This window comes from Micromys minutus (assembly GCF_963924665.1).
Source record: "Micromys minutus genome assembly, chromosome: 19".
Classification (NCBI taxonomy): Eukaryota; Metazoa; Chordata; class Mammalia; order Rodentia; family Muridae; genus Micromys; species Micromys minutus.
The window spans coordinates 40,982,313-41,004,027 of NC_137954.1; the positions used below are offsets into that span (position 1 = coordinate 40,982,313).

General features: G+C 48.8%; 1 protein-coding gene across 1 annotated transcript; it reads left to right on the plus strand.

The window, feature by feature from the left end:
* Positions 1–14,782: 14,782 nt before the first annotated feature.
* GPR35 (G protein-coupled receptor 35) lies at positions 14,783–15,703 on the plus strand (the record flags this gene model as incomplete). Its single annotated transcript, XM_080933407.1, has 1 exon — positions 14,783–15,703. One exon carries the CDS (start codon positions 14,783–14,785, stop codon positions 15,701–15,703), a length of 921 nt encoding a protein of 306 aa, XP_080789533.1.
* Positions 15,704–21,715: the final 6,012 nt, after the last annotated feature.

Below are 21,715 nucleotides of genomic sequence, written 5' to 3' on the forward strand. Positions count from 1 at the left end.
ATAGCTATGTGAGTGGTTGGTTATGTTGAATAGGCGGCTATGACCCAGTGCAGCCAGGAAGCCAGTGAGATGTGCTGTCTGGTGCTGTACTGGATCCCCCTCAGGGTTAGCCTAAGGAAAAGCAGTATCTTCCTTTCCTCTCTATCTAGGGTTGTCTTGACAGAACTCACCTCACACACTTATTCACGTGTTTCAGGGTCCATGAATGGTACTCTAGATTAGCTCATTGTTTATTGCTATATAGAGATGCACTGTTTAACCTGTTTAGTGAATCCTGTAATTTACTAATTCACCCGTCAGTTTTAAGTGTCTTCTTTCCTTTTTTCCTGGTAAATACAGCTTCCATATATGCGTGTGTCAACCCTACGTGATAAAACTTGTTACTGCTTTTTAGCATCACTCCCTCCCACCCTTGTCTTCTCTGGCTGGCCCCAGTGCCATTTTGATAGTAGTGACAAGAGCCTGAATACAGAGGAAACATTTTAGCCTCTCCCTGCCTCATGTGAGGTTTCTTGTTGGTTACCTGTGGGTGTTCTTTATCATGTGTGGGGAGTTTCTTCCAGTCCTAGATCATTAAGAGTTTTGTCTGTCAGAAAAGGGTATTTTGTCAAATATATTTTCTGTACCTACTGAGAAGATTACATAAATGATATGAATTTCATTTTTTTTCCTATTACGTGGTGCGTTCTCTGGCAGATGTTAAAAGTAGCCCTGCATTTCTGGGGTACTGGTTCATTGTGCACCATCAGTTTACATAGCTTTGGACTTAATGATCTCCATGGCTATGTTCATGTGTGATACTGATCTTTGTGCAGTTCCGGTGAGAGGCTGTCCTGTGGTCTGTTCCTCTGTGATATTATGAAAGTAGTTTCAGTTGTAGTTGGTTCAGTTCACTTTATCCTTAAATGCAGATAGACCTCACCAGGAACACTATCAAGGTGTGGTGTCTCCTTTATAGACATGTCTTAAATTATAAACTCAAGACCTTTAATGGATGTAAGCTATTCTATTTTGTATTTTTGATACTAACTTTGGCAAGGGATGGATTTTAATAAATTCATCCATTTTATCAAAGTTGTCACATATTTAGTTAAAGCTATTAAAAACTGTTTTAATCCTAATGTTGGAAGTCTCTGAAGGCTTTTCTTTCATCTCTCACATTAGTGATTTGTTTCTGTTTTGCTTTGAGCAATCTAACCAGAAGACTGCCAGTTTCATTTACCTTTATAAATAACCGTGGCCCCCTCACCCCAGAGTCTCTCTAAATTGTCTAGGCTGCAAGTGTCACAGGCCAGAGCAGCCTTGAACTCATGGCTTTCTTCCTTAAGGCCCCAGCCAGCTGAGGTTACAGGCCTTCACCGTTAGACCCAGGTTATAACAGCTTTTAAAACCTACTTTCTTCTGCCAAAGAGATGGCTCAGGGGTGAAGAATACTGACTCTTCATCCGGAGGACCCAGGTTCGATTCCTGGTATTCTAATGGCAGCTCACAGATCGTCTGTGACTCCAGCTCAGAAATAAAGCTTCCCTTTTTTTGTTCTAACACATTACATTACCACTTTTCCTTCATGTTTCCTTTCTTGTTTGTTTGGGTTAGTTTGTTGTTTTTCCAGCCTCCTAAAGTGGAGTGTCAGCTCCTGAAATAAACATGGAAACCACAAGTTGCCCTGAAAGGCCAGCTCTGACTTCTCCATAAGTATTGAAAAGTTCCATTTTCATGGTCATTCAGTTCCAAATGCTTTCTATGGCTCTTCCCGTTATCATTAGTCTTTGGATTGTTTCTAAATGTGGTGTTTTGGGAGCATTTCAAGTTAAAAATTTTAAAAAGATGTATGTTTTGGGTTTTTTTTTTTTTTTTTGAGACACAGTTTGAAACTGGGATAGCAAATGTACCATCATGCCCAGCTTTTGGGGCTTTCTTTAGATGTCATAGTTCTTTGTTATCGATTTCTACTTACATTTTGTTATATTTAAGGAGCATACTCTCTCTATAAATGTAAAGCCTTTTTAAAACGTGTGTGTGTGTGTGTGTGTGTGTGTGTGTGTATTCTCGAGTGCATGTGTGAATGCATGTGTTTGGGTCCCTGTGGAGGTCAGAATATCAGATCCTGGAGCTAGAAGACAACCGTCAGGACTCGGTGCTCTCTTTCACCCTTCTCTGAGGCAAATCCCTCTTGTTCGTCCATTGCGTGCTCCAGGCTTGCTGGCCCACGCTGAGCTTCTGGGTATTCCTCTGTCTCCCTCCACCTTCTGTCTCCCATTGAGATGCTAGGATGACTGATGTGTGCCAGTGTATTCGGCTTTCCCATGAGCTCCTGCACAGAGTATGCAGCTTCCATGGCAAGGGCTCTGCCCTGCTGAGCCATCTCCTCTGCTTATCTTTGCTTTTGACTGGAGTGTTTGTATGAGGCTACGTTTATGTAATTGCGAATATTATTTGGTTTGAAGAGACCATCTTTAGTTTTTGTTTATCTCATCCCCCCATGCCCTGCCCCCCATTTTGGATAGCTGTTCCCCTGTTTTCTATCCCATGTATCTCCTATAGCAGCTCATTGTTGATGTTTGTTTTATTTTCAGTGATTATTGTAGGATTTATCATATGTGTATTTAATTTATTGATGATTACTTAGAAGTAGCAGAGAGGTAGGGAAGGAGGATGGAAGAACCAGACTTGTGTATCTGGTGTAAGCAGCAGAGAGATTTTAGGGAAATTGGCATTGGGGTGACGAGAGGGATAGATGGGGAGGTACAAACTGATTTTAAAATACTTTGGAGACATTGGACAGAAAACCCCTGTTAGGCAGACCCTGTGTGGCCCAGCTCAAGCCAGATTCCAGGCTGGTGGCAGGTTGGGATCAGATGCAGGTAATGGAGGGATCAACAGAAGTGAGAGTCTGCTATGACCAGGATGGGCCCAGGACCAAGATGAGCTCACAGTAAGTGTGAGAGGAAAGGTCACGGTAGGAGAAGGCAAGGTGACTGTGCGTCATGGCTGCCACAGAGGAAGTGGCTTTGTGGTGGTCTTTGCATCAGAGGGTTTCAGGTCAATGTTCAAGAAAACCTCCAGGATCATTTAGAGTCTAGCTCTACATTTTCCAGTAGGTAAACAGGTCGTTTGTATTATCCAGAGTTTCACTAAAATGGTTATCCGAAAGTCTCCAGAGTGAGGCCATATTAACTTTGCTGGATGCTGTTGCAGGAGAAGCAAGGTAGTTTCTGACAGGTGTGCACTGAAGACTAGTGACTTGGGAGTCACAGGGGCCTTCAGGACTAGTGCCTCAGTGGGCACAGGATGCACTCCACAGTTCAGTGCTGAGGGAGTTGAGGTAATGGATCTGAGAATCAAGATGAATTTTTGTCTGCCTTTTGTACAACCAGCCCAGCCTGCTCTACCATAAGTAGGCAAGAGACCATTTGGAAAAACCTCTATTGTGGCTTCATATTATAACACCAGGGGTTGGTAAGTGGAGGAGAGGTCTCCAGGACTGACCCCAGAATACAGAAACAGTGCTGTATGTTCTAGCCAGAAAGGGGTGTGTTCTGTTTATGTGACAGCTTTCACATCCACCATCACCACCCTACATATGTACCAGTCAGAAGCCTTGAATGTCTGCCAATCAGGAACAACCAAGGAAGGAAGTTCTCCCTGGGTTCCACCAGTGAAAAGATGATGTGCAGTCACTGAGACACCAACCAAGGATTTTTATGGCTAAAGTATAATCACCTAGAGTACATACAGGCTGCTGAAGTGATCGGGGTTGGAGCAAGTCCCCCCAGTGCAGAAGCCATGTTTACAGTGGTGTTTGTAGCTGGTGTTTCCTCAGAGCAACCATGAAGGGCTCAAAGCAACTATGCTGCTCTGACAGCAGCCCAGCATCCTCAGAGAAGTGATTGCTTGGTTAACTCTAGGCAGGTGGGGTTGGTTGGTTGGTTGGTTGCTTGGTTGGTTGGTTGGTTGGTTGGTTTTTGCTGTGTTGGAAGTTGACCTGGAGCTTCTCACATGCTAAGGAAGCACTCTTTCTCTGTGCTGTCTCTCTCCAAAGGCATATACATGTCTTTATAAATGGCCTGCAGTGGAATTAACGTTCTTAACTGAGCCAGGCATGGTGGTTCATGTCTGTAATTCTAGTCCCTGGAAAGCTAAGGTGGGATTGTCATGAGTTCAAGGCAGTCTCTTTGGGGTTGTACTCACTTCCCGTCAGCCCTCTCCCAGCTCACTCTTCATAGGTGACCTCTCCTCTCATCTGCTGTGATACTCAGTGTCTTCCTCCTCCAAAGACAAGGACCTCTCATCAGATCCCTTAGCAGGGAGACAAGCCATGTGTTTATGTTAACTGGTACCTGCTTTGTGTCATCACCAATGGCAGTGAGGAGTTGGTAGTGTTTTCCTTCTCTTCTGAGTCTGATTTGACCCTTATGATGTGTGACACAGGCTTAGTTTTGATTGGTCATCTTGAAGCAGCAATTCAGCAGAGACCAGAGTCCACACAGTTTACTACTGATGGGCCTTCTAAGTCTCTTCATTGAGGGCACCTTCCTTGCCCCAGCATCTGCCTCTTAGCTTATAACTTTGTCTTGTCTCTTGCCCTGGAAAATCCCCCCACAGGCTGACCCTGCCCACTTGCATGCCTTTGTGTTTCTGCTTCTTGCCCACCAGTCTCCCAACAATTTTCAGGCAGGTGTAGATGACCAAGAAGACTCTGGTGTTACTCGATTCCTGGCAAGACCATGTTGCAGGAAGAGTGGCTGGCTCTTTCTGTGATGTAGCTATTGATGACCATCTGTCCCCCTGCCTCCCGATGCCCCTACTGTTAATGGTGGACCCTCTTGCTTCTTATCGATCTTCAGTGCTCCATGCTACCAGCATCCTTTCTTCAAACCAGAGCCTTGCAGATTCGAGTGTGAGGCTTATGTGCCCTTACTACTCTGCAGGCCTGCACTGCATTGCTGACCCTGAAACATACGCTCATCACTTCATGGTAGATTACTAGATATGAGGTTATTGGGTCAGATAATAAGTAAAAACTCTCATTTTATCTGATCAAGCAGTCATGCCAGAGGAAGTCCTTCAGATTGTCATCAGATTTTTGGACATGTACCCATTTGATGGCGGGGTCATGGTGCCACAGGAAGCTGAATTTGTGCCTGTCTTTTCTTGATCATGCTGGATAGCTTTGTCCTGTCTCTAACAGTTCACACACATGTGTGTCTGTTATCAGCCACATCTTGCTCAATCTCAGAGGAAGTGGCTCAGAGGGCTGGTGGTAGCAGGAAAGGAGCTGTGAGAACTCTGTGTTTCTCAAGAGGGCTGCCTCAGTGTGTCTGGGGTACCAATTAAGCCAACTCCTGGCCCACTAAAGACATACTACCTTAGTCTACCCAAGCAGAAGACTGGTGTCCTGATGGCAGGGATAGAATAAGATGTCCACTACACACAACTCTCATGAGTTGGCTTCTTGTTTCTTTTCTTTTTCTTTCTTTCTCCCCTGCCCCTTTTTTTGAGGAAGCGTTTCTCTGTATAGTCCTGGTTGTCCTACAACTAGCTCTGTAGACCAGGCTGGCCTCAATCTCGCAGAGATCTTGCCTCTGCCTCTGCTGGGATTAAAGGCATGTTCCACAAATGCCTGGCATGAGCTGGCATTTTTGTCCCAGCAGACTGCTTTAGTCTGAGGTCTCAGGACCTGTGAGCTTCTTTTCTAGAAGCCTGTCAAAGCTCTGGATTACAGGGGTATGTAGCTAGAGGGGCCCTCAGATTAGAGGTGGACTGAGGGGAGAAGGCTCTGCTAGAAAGTTATAGTGTCCTTGAAACCCCCTTCAGGCTGGGGACTAGAGGGCTGTGGAGGGAGACAGCATCTCCAGTAGAGGGCCTGGCATGAAGCCAGAATCCAGCCTTCTATTCCAGAAAGGGGAAGGAGAGCCCAGAGTGCGGGTAAGAAGTTTGAGGGCAGTAAAGGGCAATGAGGTTCTGCCGAGGCAGGAACTTTGGTGTAGACAACACCCACAGTCCCATCTGTCTCAGGGGGTTCCACAGAGGTGTCTGGCAGCACTGAAACTGAGCAGCACTTTGGGAAGGCCCACCTGGAGGAGAAGAGAGCTGTCTGAGGTGAGTGAGCCACCAGATGTCAGTGAGCTGCCCCCTTCCCTCAGTCTGTAGGATCCTCTTCTTGCCATGAGTCACCTGCCATGATCTCTGGGCAAGGTTTCTCTCAGAGGGTAATGACACTTCTGTTGTCTTTTGGGCCCCCATTGACCTAAACCATCTGTGGGCACAGGGAACAAGTGGGCATGAGTTTCCTAGAAGGAAGGATAACGCCCATGCGTTTTCTCTCAGGACACATTTGCTGCTGGAGGTGGGTACTCGTCTCCTACGGAAGAGGGATAGGTGGGGCAGGAAGAGTGGCTCTTAAGGCCACCACTTAGCACCCCCTTGAAATACAGAACCCTCAGGACTTAGAACTTTGACAGCTCTCCTCAGGACCCTCTCAGACCTTACTGGTGTCCTCTCGGGACCCCCTCAGAATCCCCTAGAACCCTCAGGATTACTCCAGACTTTCCTCAAATTCCCTCAGAATCTCTTAGGACTCTTTCAGATGTCCCCAGAAGTCTTTCATATTGTTCCTCTCAGACTCTCATAAAACTCCCTCAAAAACTCCTTCGGCTTTCTCGGTGCCCTCTAAGGGCCCTATTCAATATTCGAGGACTCTTTGGGTTTTCAGCATGTCTCTTGACCATCTTATAGTAGCTTCTTCCCATTAAAGCTCTCAAACATGGTCTATGGAAGTTTCACCAGCAGAGGACCATGAGCTAGCTCAGCCAGAGGCCAGAGTTGCCCACCGAAGGAATGGACTGGCGCATCAGATCTGCATGCTGTGAGACAGAAGAGAGACTGGAAGATGGAGAGATGATGTGGGCAAGGCCATTCGGACAAAGCAGGGCTGCAGGAATTGTGCCCAGGAATACACTTAACTGGTTACGGGTGGTCGGAGAGGTCCGGCTTCCAGGAGCAGAGTCCAGGAGGAGCTTTTAGCAGCTCCTAGGAGAGGCAGCCAAGGAGCAGCAGAGTCGGAGCTGTCCGAGGGAGAGTGAGTACCTCTGAGTGCAAGAGGAAGCCTGGGCATAGTCAGAGAGCCAATGATGTCACCAGAGGCTGTAGGCTCCCGGGGTCTCAGATATGACTGACTATAAAAAGCTTAACCTCTGTGCTTTTCCTGAAACTAAGTTGACTTCTTTTTGCCTTTGCCACGTTTTTGTTTAAATGATCATTTTAAATTAGTCCGAGTGGAAAATACATTTGTGTGGCATAGCAGGCACCTAAGAGGGTGAGCGAGTCCAGGCCTAGCCAGGCCTGCTCTCTCGGCTCCGTGCTCACCCGTGTGGAAGGCATGCATAGATTCATGACTGAGGAGCGGGCAGCACAGGTCTCAGAGGCCAAAGGACATTTTTTTGTTTGTTTGTTTAAGAAACTATACAGGAAATGTCTGCTGCCTAATCAGCTCCCTTTGGTCACCTCACACTCAGGAGACTTAGACCTCCCCTGCCACTCGCAGCCCGAATCATTTACAGCGGTGGAGGTTCTTGCTGCTGTAACAGGAAGTTTGGAGGAACCCGAGGGGCCTTATTTGTTCAAGAGGGCCAAGAGAATTGGGAAGTAGCCATCAGGGGGTTATATGGGATACGTTTCAGAGTGAAGGGCCCCCCACAACAAAGTGACTAGCCTTGAGGCACCATCTCCCTCAGCTGCCTGACTGGTTTGTCTGTGTTAACAACGGGTGGGCTCTGCTCTCAGACCCACTCTCAGACCTGCTCCCAGCCGCACAGCCATCTATGCATTCGAACTTACGGAAATGTTCAAATACACAGAAAAGCCCGAGGGGGCATAAGGCAGGTATAACAGTGTCCCAGTCACCCATCCCCACAGGGTCACCTCTGTCAAATCTGCAGAATGAAGAGCCCACTCCCTCAGCCTTACTCCACCAGGGACTTTAAGGAGATCCCAGATCCCGCCACTCCCATCAGACACTTGAGTGCGCACTGCTAGCAGATGAGAGTTTCGTAAGGGTTAATTCCTAGACAAAAGTCTGGACTATGGCATGCAGCTGCTGGACAAGGTAAACAGAGACAAGGAGCAGTGTTTCCCAGTTCTGAGGTCAGAGGTCAGAGCCCTGGCTTGGTGCTTTACTGTACCTTGTCAAGATCACCTTGCAGAGGAGACAAAGGCACAAGCTCAAAGAGGAGAACAGCAACAGGAGGTAAAAAACACCCAGAAGAAAAATGTAGCTTGGGAAATGTCCAGCAGTCCTGGTGGAGAGCTAGAGAGAAAGTAGGGAGCTGAGATTAGAGGTGCCACAAGCTGGGCCCTGCAAAGGGGCCCCTGGGTCCAAGGCGGGAGGGGGTGGTTGGAGTTAAGGGTGTGCCCAGGATGTCTCATGGCTACTTCCCAGAAAAGTTACCAGGTTGAATGTAGGGGTTGGGGGTCCAAACAACAGGAGGCTTCCAGGTGATCTTACTGAGGAGGTGGGAAGCTTGGGGGCCTGAGATGGGGAGGGACGTCAGTTCAAGTGGGGCTCAAGGGTGTGACCATTTCTGGCACCTTGCTGGCACGGACAAAGTGGGGCTGGGACTTATGGAGTGAAGGAAAGTGGCCGTGACAGGCTGAAGACTGGTGTTGGAAGGACCTGGAGGGGAACAGCGGAATGGGAAGAGAGGCAGGTCCGAGGCGGGTTAGTGCAGGGCCGGTGGCTGAGTGAGGCTCACCTCCAGCTGTTACACTTGCACCCAGCACCAACCCTTGTGGATTCCAGTCCATGAACCCATCAGCAAAATAACGTTAGAAGCAGGGTCACATCTTTGCGGGCTTGGAGGCAGTTAGTGGGGGAGGGTGTTCCCAGGAAGCTGTTACTTCAGGACCTGGTTCTGTGGAGAACTGTAAGGGCTGGGAGGGACACAGAGGACCCTTCCTTCTGATCCTGTCTCCTGGGGCTGGGTCTTCTGTGGTTTACAGGGCCCTAAAACAAATAGACTTCAAGAAAAAAAAAACAATGCTTTAGGAATTGTTTTAGTAAGACTAATGCAAAAATCCATGTGTAGATCAGAGTTTAGACAAAGACAGGGTCCCTCTTAGTGTTCCTTTTGCTTTAGGCACTAGGTCACCTTAGGGAGGTGGATGGAACATTAGGCTCCATCCAACCTCACACCCAGGCACTGGAGGTAGCCACAGTACCCTGAATCCTCAAGGGGATGGCACTGCTTGCCAGCTGCCTGCAGGCCTGAGCACCTGTCTTTGTCAGTGTCCTTTTGCTGTGAAGAGACACCACAACCACAACAAATCTTATAAAGGAAAGCATTTGATTGGGGGCTGGCTGACAGTTTCATTACTTGCTTACAGTCTGTTATCATGGCTGGGAGCATGGTGACATAAATGGTGCTGGAGGAGAGAGAGAGGTGGGGGAGGGAGGAGAGAGAGAGGTGGGGAGAGAGGGAGAGAGAGAGGGAAGGAAGAAGGGAGGGAGGGAAGGAGGAAGAGAAAGAGGGAGAGAGAGACAGACTAGGCCTAGTGTGGGTTTAGCAGTTTCAGCATAGGAGCGTAGGAGAAGGTGAAGGCTGCAGGGCCGGGGGGCAGGCAGGCCTCAGGGTGAGAGCGCTACCTGGTAGCTGAGGCTGCTAGAGGCAGGAGGCACCAGTTGGCCTTCTGCAGAAGCCTGCAGGTATGGTTCGGAGACTGACCAACAGGGAGACTGTGGATGGACCGTGAAACCTGACCAGGAATAGTGAGGTCACTGAAAACTGGGGATCTAAGTCCTCTGGGGAAAGGGCTAGTCAGCCTCATGGGGCAACTTGGGTAACAGCGCCTATCGACCCCTGCAGAGCCTGGTGTAGAGAACAAGTGGAGACTTGGTGGGGTGTGGCTCAGAGCCCAGCTTGATCTCCACATGTTGAGTGCCTTCCCGGAATATATAGCCCTCTAACTCACTAGGCTGCTGTTGGGGAGAAGCCCAGTGGGGAGGGGGAGAGAGGTCTTGATGTTGTAGCTGTAGTTGCCGTCCCTCAATCTAGCCAGAGGGAAGAAACTCCTGGAGTAATACCCTGCCCTGTGAGCCAGTCCACAAGATGGTAGACCATGCCTCTACCCAGCAGCAGCTTCTATGACCCACAGGGCAGATCCTGAGGCTAGAGGTTGAGGTGGAGAGATGGTAAGGATGGAAGCTCAGTCCAGCACCCAGGCAGGAGACACCTCTGGAAGCACCATGGCCCCGGGCCGGATGCTCCACAGCTGTGTCTCCACCTTGGGACCAGGTCTGGAAACATAGTCCACAGCACAGGCTGTGCCTGTGGCAACAGCGGAAGAGAGTGTTTGAGTCCAAACTAGGGAGCCAGCCAGGGATGCAAGGGACCTGCCACCAACTGTGACACTCTAGCCAATAAATTCCTTCTCGGGATCTGTTTCTACCTGTGAAAAGAAAAGGGGGAGCCCTTTCCTACAGGCGAAGAGTAGGAGGGAGGGTGGGTGTGGGATGGGGGCTGGTGGGGAGGTAAGTGGGATAGCATGGGATGGGGGTTTGGGGTAGAGGATAACTGGGAAGTGGGATGTCATTTGAGATGTAAACACATAGACTGATCAAGAAGAAGATAAGGAAAGCGGGAAGGGTGGACTTTGAAGACAGGAAGACTTATTTATGGTCAGATGCTATGGAGCTCATATGGGGAAAGGGTGGCTGGGCTGGGAAGGTAATCTGCAAGAAGGGTGGCCTGTGGCCCAGGAAAAGACCTGGGCTCTGAGTGAGGATATTTGGGGCAAAGAATGCCTACCAAAGGCCCACAGGCATAGGGGAATATTCTGTACTAAGACAATAAGTCCTGGAAAGGCTTCCGAGGCAGATGGCTGGTAGGTCCAGAGTGGCCTGTGTAGATTTGTCTGTGGGCTGGCTGAGCCAGTCCTGCCTCTGTCCTATCCACTCATGCTGATGGGTAGGATGTGGGACATGACTGTCAAACACGTCTCTTTCATGAGCGTGGACGAGAGGGAATGTTGTTGCCTCCGGCCTGGGAGCAGGGTGTACGGTGCTGTCTTGTGACCGCAGATACTACGGGGCCTGCCCAGTTGTGCTAAGAATGAAATGAACCATGGAAGAGGAAGCACCCGAGGGTGGGGCTGAGCTGCCTGGTTTCAAGTGGTTTCCAGAGCAAATGCTTTCTCTGCCGTTTCTGTGTCAGCAGAGGTGGCAGGTACCAGCTTTCCTTCCAGAAGTTCCCCCCCTTTCAACACAGCCTTAGGGCTGGGGAGGCAGTGGGGGCGGGGAGCAGACGCCTCCCTGTTGCTTTCGTCAATAAAACCAACAGCCTACTCCACTTACAGGCTGGCTGGAGACAGCCTGCTGTGGCTGGTCTGTCTTCAGAGAGAACAGACGTATGACATGATGTAGTTGGGGCTTCCTCATGGGCCAGACCTACATGAGATTTATCACTTGATGATACTGGCTGGAGGCTATCAGCTGGATGAGGTCAGACTGGGGTCCATTAGGTGAGGTGAGGGTGGGGATGGGCTGTGGCTGGGGTCTGTCAGAGGAATAAAGCTGGGCTGAGATGAAGCTAACGTGGGGATGGGCTGGGGTCTGTCAGATGAGATGCATAAGTATCTGTCAGACGCAGAGTAGAGATTTGTCCGATGAGGTGGGGCTGGATCAGAGTTGGTCTGATGGGTGGGGCTGAGTTGGGGTCTACCAGATGGGAGGTAGAGATGGGGGCTGTGCCACAGAGGTGACGCTGAGCTGAGCTGTGGTAGATGGGCATGCTTGAGCACAGGTGGGACTGGGCTGGGGACTTGGATCCTCAGGGTATTCCTGGGGGAGTGGTCAGAGCACTTGCTCAGGACCACCGCACTAGTCTCCTTAAGGGTTAAGGTGGGGCGGGATGACATAAGCTGTAAGTACAAAGTAAGTCAGGATGTTTGTAGTCCTTGGTGCCAACCACATCAGAGACTTCAAAGTCTATTCTGTGCAAGTGGTGTCGTGCACTTGAAAGCTAGAAAAGAAAACAATTGTTTGTGCCTTTGAGAGGAGCAGAAAGTTTCCAGCTACATGCCTACTGTGGGACCTAGGGCACTTCCATAGAGATCTGTGGTTTCAGAGCCTCTGCAGTATCTTGCTGATGGTGCCTTATTCTTGCCCTCACATCGGGCCCCCATGCCCGATTATAAGCAGAGAAGCGCTCAGGGATCTGTGGGTCTCTGTCCAGATGTCAGGGTAACTGGGGGATGGGCTCAAGCTTTCTATGTGCCTCCACAGACTTCTTTGCTGCATGTTAGCACTGAAGCCACCCACAGAGCAGCTGTCTGCTTCCCCCACCCATAAGGGAACTCCATCTTGCCCACAGAGGTAAGGGGCCTGCAAGCTCCCCTCCCTGTGTCAGCCCCATATTTTACACCAGGTAGGAAGTTACTAGCCTAAAAGCTCCATTTCCCCAGCCCAGCATCCACCGGCAGCCTCTCCAAACTGAACTGTGAGCATCCCGCTGTGTGATGGATATCTGTGCCTGTTGGGGGCAACCCACCTGAGACTCTGAGGCAGTGGGAGTATCCTGGCTACGGTCCCTGTGCTATACTGAGTCAAGATCAGGACATGCTGGCTGTAGCTGGGCCCTGCGACTTGAAGTCCTGAACTTTTTGGGGAAGTGTCCTGAAGGGCCAGGGTTCCCAGAGGAGGATGCTTCCTCCAAGCTGTCTGTGCACCTTGACCTCTTGGGATATTCGAATCCTTCTTCCTTAGACTTCTGTGTTGTCTTTTAAGCAGACAGAGGTTTTGCCCTGACTCTACAAAATGCTGGGCCATTTAAGAGTAACCTGGAAGTTTCTAGCTTGCATGTGTAATAGGAAGCCTTGATGTAGTCATGTGGGACAGTGGACATTAAAGAGGGGTCAAGAAGAGCTTCCACATTTCACCTATACAGGCTTCAGGCGGCTGAGAAGCCAGGCTAGTCTTGTAAGCCCAGAGGAAGGAGTAAGACTGTGAGTAGTGCTGTTTTCAGGTACTCAGGCCTCAGGTGGGAGCCACAATGCCAGGCATCATGTAGCACTTCCCCATAGGTGTCTGCCCAACTCCTAGATGCTCCTACTGGATACTGAACAAATTCCAGGTACCTGTTCTGCGGGAGGCTCAACAGGCTGCTTCTGGGCCGGTGGATCAGAGAGTGAAGGGCAGACAGGAAGGGGCATGTTAGTAGCTAGGGTCAGGGGCTCTGAGGAGGTCCTTAGAGTTCAGCCTGGCTCAGGATACCCCCAGGAACCTCACAACGCTGGCTTGTATGGAAGGAAAAACAAAAACAACAAAACACATGGTTTATGAAGCCTTGATTTCTGGCAAATAGGCCGTTCTAATCTGGCAGATATGGAATCTAGACATAAAAATAAGATGGCAGAATATTCATCTCACTGGGATCTGTGCTTTGCTTCTCTCTAATGGACTGTAGGCTTGTAGGTTCCCTGGGGACCAAGGAGGAAATGAGCCTTGGCGTGCATTCACCTCCCTGTTTGCAATCACTGGGGTGAGTGTCCATTTCCTGTATGGGGAAGAAATCGTGCCTTCCATGGTTCTAATGCAGACAGCTTGGGCCTAACTCTCCTGGTGAATGTACTTCTCCTGCAGTAAAGCCTAGACCTATGACTTAACCAATCTTGCAACTTTTCCTGGTCCTGGTACCCAACAAGGAACAAGGGGGTAGGTGGGACAGGTGTCCAGTGTGCCTGGGCTCAGCACTTGCTGGAAGTTTCTTGGGTTAATTCCCCCTCAGCGTTGTAGAGTCAAACCAGCAGCCCTCTGGTGGGGTAGCCAAGGCTAGCCTGAGTGGGGTGAGTGAGGGTGTCTGATTGCTATGCCACCTGTCATACTGTATAGGTCAGACCACTGCCCAAGCCCACCTGGCTGGGGTTTGATGGGCTCAGTAACCCTCCTGGGCCTCACTATAGAGAGTGGACATGGAAGGGTAGCTTTGGAGACATTCCTGACAATGCCAGGGACAGGGGCCTCTGAGTACATCTAGGTGCTGGAGGCACAGGACTATTATCTCTGGGAACCCAGATCTCAGACATGAGCCTAGGATTTGCCCTTAGGATGATGTGGGCTTAGTGGTGGTACCTCAGAAGTTTCCATGGCTTTCTAGAGACCATCTTCTACCCTCTGCTGTCCTCCAGGCCAGGCAGAAAGAGTGCTAGCTTTATCTGTCAATCAAATGTAGGTGTCTTCCTACAGCCAGTATGGGGGCAAAAAGCTACAAGGCCCAGCCTTGGGGTCTTTACGACAATAGATGGAGCTGCCCCCAAAGCCTCCCTGCTGAGAGCTGAATGCTGGGTGAGACTGGTGGGCATTTGTCTCTCCCTAGGACTTGAGAGTTGGAGGTTTTCTGGACTGCGCCTGTACACGCTCCTACCATTCCCATCTCCCCTGCAACAGGCTGATCCAAGGAGATGTACTATGGAGATGGGAGAGGTTATTCTGTCTCTAGCTTCAGAGTAGTCACTGCAACATTGGGTCTTCCCATCATCTCTGGAGGCTTTGCTCTCCCTAACAGTCCAGTGAGCAGAGGGTAGAAGTAAGAGAGTAACTTTGAGATTTTTTTTTTCTTCAGTTTCTGTGGTCCCTTTGGGAAGGAGAGTTTCAGCTGTGTGGTGCATGCCTGCTCCAGAACTCCTGTAGAGGTGGTCAGGCCTTGGGACAGGGGCAGGGCCTTACCCTGAGGCCCCCTCCCTCTACCTATCCTCACGGACATCCTGACTCTCCTGCAGCACTAGGACCATGAATAATACAACTTGTAACACCCTCGAGTGGCCGACTCCAGTCAACTACATCTTCATCATCTACTTAGCCTTGCTGCTGATGCTGGGCTTGCTGCTCAATGGCCTGGCACTCTGGGTGTTCTGCTGTCGCATGCACCAGTGGACGGAGACCCGCGTCTATATGACCAACCTGGCCGTGGCTGACCTCTGCCTCCTCTGCTCCTTGCCATTCTTGCTGTACTCCCTGAGACACAGTACTTCAGACACACCCATCTGCCAGCTCTCACAGGGCATCTACCTGGTCAACAGGTACATGAGCGTAAGCTTGGTCACTGCCATTGCCGTGGACCGCTATGTGGCAGTGCGGCATCCCCTACATGCCCGTGAGCTGCGGTCCCCACGACAGGCTGCGGCAGTGTGTGTGGCCCTCTGGGTCATAGTGGTCACTTCCCTGGTGGTGCGCTGGCGCCTGGGGATACAGGAGGGTGGCTTCTGCTTCAGCAGCGAAGGCCGCCACAACTTCAGCACCAATGCCTTCTCGCTGCTGGGTTTCTACCTGCCGCTGGCCATAGTGCTCTTCTGCTCTCTGCAAGTTGTGGCTGTGCTGGCGCGAAGGCCAGACACTGACATGGGGCAGGCAGAGGCCACCCGAAAGGCCGCCCACATGGTCTGGGCCAACTTGGCTGTGTTTATCATCTGCTTTCTGCCCCTGCATGTGGTCCTGACGGTACAGGTCTCCCTGAGCATCAACACCTGTGCTGCCCGCAACACCTTCAGACGTGCCCTGTACATCACAGCCAAGCTGTCAGACGTCAACTGCTGCCTGGATGCCATCTGTTACTACTACACGGCCAAAGAGTTCCAGGATGCATCCTTGCCAGCCACATCCTCCAACACACCCCACAAGAGCCAAGATTCTCAGAGCCTGAGCCTCACCTAGAAGAAGTAAACATGTGCCATGGGCCAGAGGAACCTGGGATGTGAGCAAGGAGCCCCCAAATCAGCTGAACCTGCTGTGGGGTTGGAGCACTCTAGGAGACCCAGTTGCCCTAGAGAGGCTGTGTCTGTCCCTCTGAAAGGAACAGGGGACTGAGACTCTAACATCCGACTTGAGACCACATACCTGCCACCCCAGATCTAGAACCCTGGGCACCATAATGGGTCCTTGATGACTAGTCACTATTTAGGATTCAGCTCTCCCCTGGAGTTTGTCATGGCAAGATCCTCTGTCACTCAGATACAAGTGAGGTAAGGCAAAGGAGCATCCAGCCCAGAGAGCCAGGAGACATCTCCTCAGAAGACCCTCTAATGGCTGCTTCCTTTTGGGACCTCTAAACTTCACACCACATGAAGGGTTAGGCAAAAGGGCAGAAGCTGTGATTTGGAAAGCTGTTCTCTAAGGCCCATGGCTGCCAGTGTTGCCGTAGCTCTGTATTCTGAGGGTCTCCACTTCAGGAGACCCAATGGTCACAGAGTCATGCTCAGCGGTAACACCACTGTCGCTTGTCCTGAGCCACATACAGTGTTTCTAGTCTATTGTGGGCCTGTTGATCACTGAGGCCAGTCGCTGTGGTAGTTGTCTGCTGGAGTTTGTTGTGAGGGAGATTGACCTTTGATTTGGTACCTGCACTCTCTGAGGGTGTGGTCCCAGGCTTTGCGGGGCTCTGGAGTAAAGGAATAGCCACAAAGCCAGCTCAGAGCCAGAACACATTTGGAGGTGTGACAGTCCTGGGCTTCTCCCTCTGCTTTGTTTGTGGTCTTGGCCCAAATGCTATAGCTGTACCCATAGCCAGAGCCCCTCCAGCTCAGAGGAGGGGGGCTGGCCCTCCTCACTCTCCACCCTTTCTGCATCCATGACCTACTGCCTAACCCCTTTTTTGTATGACCCTTTTATACAAAACCAAAGATCTGTTCATCTTCCAGTTACCAAAGAAAGATTCCATCCAAGTATAAATTGGTGAACCGGTTAACTGGAGTTAACAAAAGTGTGGTGACTCTTGGGTGCTCTGTCACTGAGAAGCCCCACTCAGCATAGTTGACAATCCCCAAACTGCAGCACTAGATTACAATCCCCAGGAAACTTCACCTCGTACATACCCGGACACCTGCTCTGGACAAAATGTGGCTATGGTATGAGGGAGCCATGGCTGCAACCCCAGGTCTGCTGACCCTCATCTCCCTGTCAGAGAATGCTAACAGCTTCTTGATCATCAACCTATTTACCACAGTAGCATTTCACTTTTTTCTTCACCATGACTGTGGGCCAAGGTGTTGAGTGGATCATAGCAGCTCACAACTGATGATCATCCTAAGCCAGAGGAAATGGCTTTTCTACCACACTTGCCCACTCTTCCTCCAGTTCTCCCATTCCCTCTACCCTCTCTTCTGCAATATTATCTGAAGTTTTACCTTAGAAGGGATGATGTATCTACATAATATCAAAATATATAAAATACATGTATGTGCCTATGATTCTTTTCTGAGTATTTTGTTTTTAGACTATATCAACAGATACCTAAGTAGCTTGACTGGGATAGAAACAAAGCATTAGAGGGGGAGAGATAGATCATTTGGGGTCCCTACAGCACCCCCTAGTGTGCAATAGTGGGTCCCCTGCCCACAGTTCCAGCAGAGCATCCTGCCTTGATGTAGACAGCTTCCTCAGGTAATCTCAGCTTTAGGGGGAAATGCACAGGCTAGGCTTGGCCATCTGTCCAAGTGATGCAGAAGACCAGGGTGGAAAATGAAGGACAGTCTTTACACAAAAGATGAGAAATTAACATACTAAAATATGAGAAAGTTAAATGGCTCTTCTGGTAAAGGTACCAGCAACCAAGCCTGACAATCTGAGTTCAATCCCTGGAATCAGCATGGTGGGAGGAGAGAACCGTATACCACAAGTTGTTCTCCGGCCCCAACATTTACCCCATAAAAAAAAATAAATGTTAAAAAGAAGCACATGAGAAAACCCTGCTGGCAAAGAGGAAAGCTGAACCCCATACCACTACTGGCCAAGGCCAACTAGAACTGGTGTCAGAGGCACTGGAGTGGCACTGGGACACTCCAGAACATCTGGAGGTCACCTATGACTTGGTAGAAACTGCATTTGGCAAAGCATTTGTGAGAAAGCTCGTGTTATATAAATAACTTCCCCAAAGTCTACTCTGTGTACTGGCTAGTTTTGTTTTGTCAACTTTACACAAGCTAGCGTCCTCTGAAAAAAGGGAACCAACAACAATTGAAAAAAATTCTTCTGTAAGACTGACCTGTAGGCAGTCCTGTTTCTTTGATGAGTAAGTGTTCTGGGCTCTGTTCATAATAGCCAGAAACTGGAAACAACCTAGATGTCCCTCAACAGAAGAATGGATAAAGAAAATGTTCTACTTCTACACAGTGGGATATTGCTCAGCCATTTAAAAGTGGCATCTTTATGGCCTGGGGTGGTGGTACATACCTTGAACCCCAGCACTTAGGAGGCTAAGGTAGGCTAATTTGTGAGTTTGAGGTCAGTCTAGTCTACAGATTGAGTTCAAGGACAGCCAGGGCTACACATAGAAACCCTGTCTCAAAAAACAAAAACAATAAACAAAAAGAAGTGGTGCATCATGGAGTTCACAGGTAAATTGATGGAACTAGAAAAAAAATTATCCTGAGTGAGGTAGTCCAGACCCAGAACAACAAATTTGTCTTTGTCTTCGCTTATGGGTGGATATTGGCTATAAAGTCAATGATGACTATAGTCTGTAGAATCACAGAGGGTAAGTACAAAGTAAGAGACTAGGAGATGCAGATGGATCCATTAGGAGAGAGAAATAGTTAGAATAGCAGTATCTGGTTTTACTCTAGTTCCCTGGGTTGTCTAGTCTCTGGTTCCTGATCCCCCAAGCAGTGCTGGGTATATAGGGAGGTGCCGGAGGGAATATAGGGAGAGACAGAGCAATTTGAGGGCTAGGATAGAAACCTAACACAGCAGAAGCTTTGTGGTATCTCTATTAAGACAACCTGAATGAAATCACCAAAACAGTGAGAGAGACAGTCTCAACAGGCCATCTCGTTACCAAGTAAAGTTTCTCGTATAGGGATTGGATTGCATCTAATTGAGTTGTTGGCCAAAGGGGGTCTCATGGGAATCTCCAAATAACCCAGGCTGCTGCCAAGACTATATATAGGTTGTTCTCCACTAACTGACAGCAAGGCCCCGACATCTATAGCTCAGTAACATGGAGAATTCAAACTGGTGCCTACACAGCCTTCACCTGTAGCACCTTTGGTACAGAAAGGTAGCCTGCACTCTACCGAAAGAGAAACATAGACACCAAGTCAGCCAGAAACCATTTAATCGGCAATGGTGTCCTGCCTTCAAGATTTGCTAGAGTAACGGCACGAAGCTTGTGAGAGTAACAACCGGTATCTGATTTGATGTGAGGTCCACTCCACTAAATGAAGCCCATACCCACCACTGCTTGGGGGATCAGGAACCAGAGACTAGACAACCCAGGGAACTAGAGTAAAACCAGATACTGCTATTCTAACAACCACAACAGCAGCAGCAACAAAAGACAGCAATAAAATGACTTCTAATTATAGTCTGCTATACTCATAGATCAGTGCCTTGCTCAGCTATTGTTAGAGAAGCTTCCTCCTGCAGCAGATGCGAAAGACCTTGGAACATACAGCCCTAAATGGGATGTCTCCATCAAATTCTCGGGTCTTAGGGAACCCTGAAGAACAGGAAGCAGAGAGAGTTTAAGAGTAAGAGTGGTGGAGGACACCAAGAAAACAAGGCCCTCTAAATCAACAAGAGCAAACTAATGTGAACTCACAGAGACTAAGGCAACGTTCAAAGGGCCTGTATGGGCTTTTACTGTGGCTTTCAGTTTAGTGCTTCTATGGGATTCCTGAGTGCGGACCACTGGGTCTCAGAATCCTGTGCTTCCTCTCAGGCTCCTTTCCTTCTGATGTGATAGATTTTGTTTTATCTTATTATATTTGATTTGCTATAGTTTATTATTATCCCTTTGAAGCCTATTGGGTTTGTAATTAGAGAGAGAGAGAGAGAGAGAGAGAGAGAGAGAGAGAGAGAGAGAGAGAGAGAGAAGAAGAAGAAGAAGAAGAAGGAGGAGGAGGAGGAGGAGGAGGGAGGAAGGGAGGGAGGGAAGGAGAGAGAGATTGGATGGGAATGGACGTGAGGAGGAACTGAGGCAGAAATCGTAACCAGGATATATTGTGTCAGTAAAAAAATTTAGTTCCAATAAAAGAAAAAAGAAAGATGTTCCTGTGGTTTTCTTAATGACTGGTGTGGAGGGTCCAACCCATTTTGGGGTGTAGAAGAAAGCAAGCTGAGCAAGCCATGGGGGGGCAACCCTGACTTGCCTTAGGGATAGGAACTCTCAATTCCTGGCTACTGAGCTAAGGCACCTGTGTAAATCTCTATATGGAGCACCCCCCCCCCATTTGGGCAGCCATGAAATGAATCTTCCAGAATGGGGCAGGGACCTAAGAAAAATAAACGAGTCCAGGTGGCTCCAATCTGCCATATAGTTTGCAATCCCTTTTAGTTCTCTTGGGATAGATACCTCTGTGCTGGATAGTTTCAGTTTGACACAAACTAGAGTTACATGGGAAGAGGCAATCTAAATTGTGGCCATGTCTGTGGGGGCATTTTTTAAAATTGAGAGCTGATGTGTGGGATGTGTGAGGACCCTGCCTGCTGTGGACAGTGTCACCCTAGGCAGTGGAGCAAATCCTGGAGAGTCTGACAATGGCTTTTGCTTTAGTTCCTTTCTCCAGGTTCCTGTCCCAAGTTCCTGCCTTCCTGATGGGCTGTAACCTGCAAGGCAGAGAAGCCCTTTGCAAGTTGCTTTTGGTCACACGTTCATTACTGCAAGAAAAAGCAAATCAGGCCATCCTCGGATGCCTCCCTAGTCACAGCTTTAGGCAGCTTTGTGTTCTCCTCTGTTTGGTTCCTATTTGCTTTTTTTCATAATACCTATTTTTATTAAGTTTTAAGTTGGCATACAAAGCAATGTATTTAGTGATAGCATTTTCATACTCATAAGTCATAGTTCTATCTTATTTGCTCCCTTCCCACATTGCTCTCCTCCATGTCCCTTGTCTACCCTATGATTGATCATCTTGTCACCCATTTATTATTATGCATTTCTGATTTCTTTTTTTTTCTTATAAAGGACAACATTTAATTGGGGCTGGTTCATAGGTTCAGATGTCTAGTCCATCATCATCAAGGCAGGAGCATGGTAGCATTCAGGCAGGCATAGCTGAGAGTTCTACATCTTTATCTGAAGGCTGCTAGCAGAATACTGACTTCAAGGCAGCTAGGAGGAGGGTTTTTGTTGTTGTTGTTTGGCATAAAACTGTAGGAATATATTTTTGTCAGTACTTGATTTTTTTAAAGGTTTGATAGTATGCATTTAAATTTATTTGCTTTCAAATGGCAGGACTCTTCCATCCGAAACACTGGGTACTCTGTTTGGTCTGTCTCAGCTTAGGGCTTTTGGGTTATACCCCACCTTTTTGATAGGCCCTAGCCCAGGACCTGTCTTCCCTTCACTGTCCTCCTAGAAGTAGTTTCAGTATGTAATGACTTATTGATCTGCAGACCAGCCAAGCCCATGTCAAAGGAATCTATATCATAGAAAAGCTACCCCAAGTGGAATTCATGAAGGCTACATTCCCGGAGCTCTTTATACAGCCTACAGGCAGGGCTGAGCCGTTCCTCTTGGTCACGTGGCTGGTCAGCCACTTTAGTAGTTGTTCCTAGATGTAACTTTGACTTCCTTGTGACTTTGACTTCCTGGTGTTTCGGCTTGGAGAAGACTGCCGTAGGGTGATAGGTCTCTGCTGCAGACGTCCCCACAGTGATGGCCATGACCCCGAGATGTTGACTGAAATAAGCTCTACTTTCTTAAGCCGATGCTGTGAAGGTATTTTA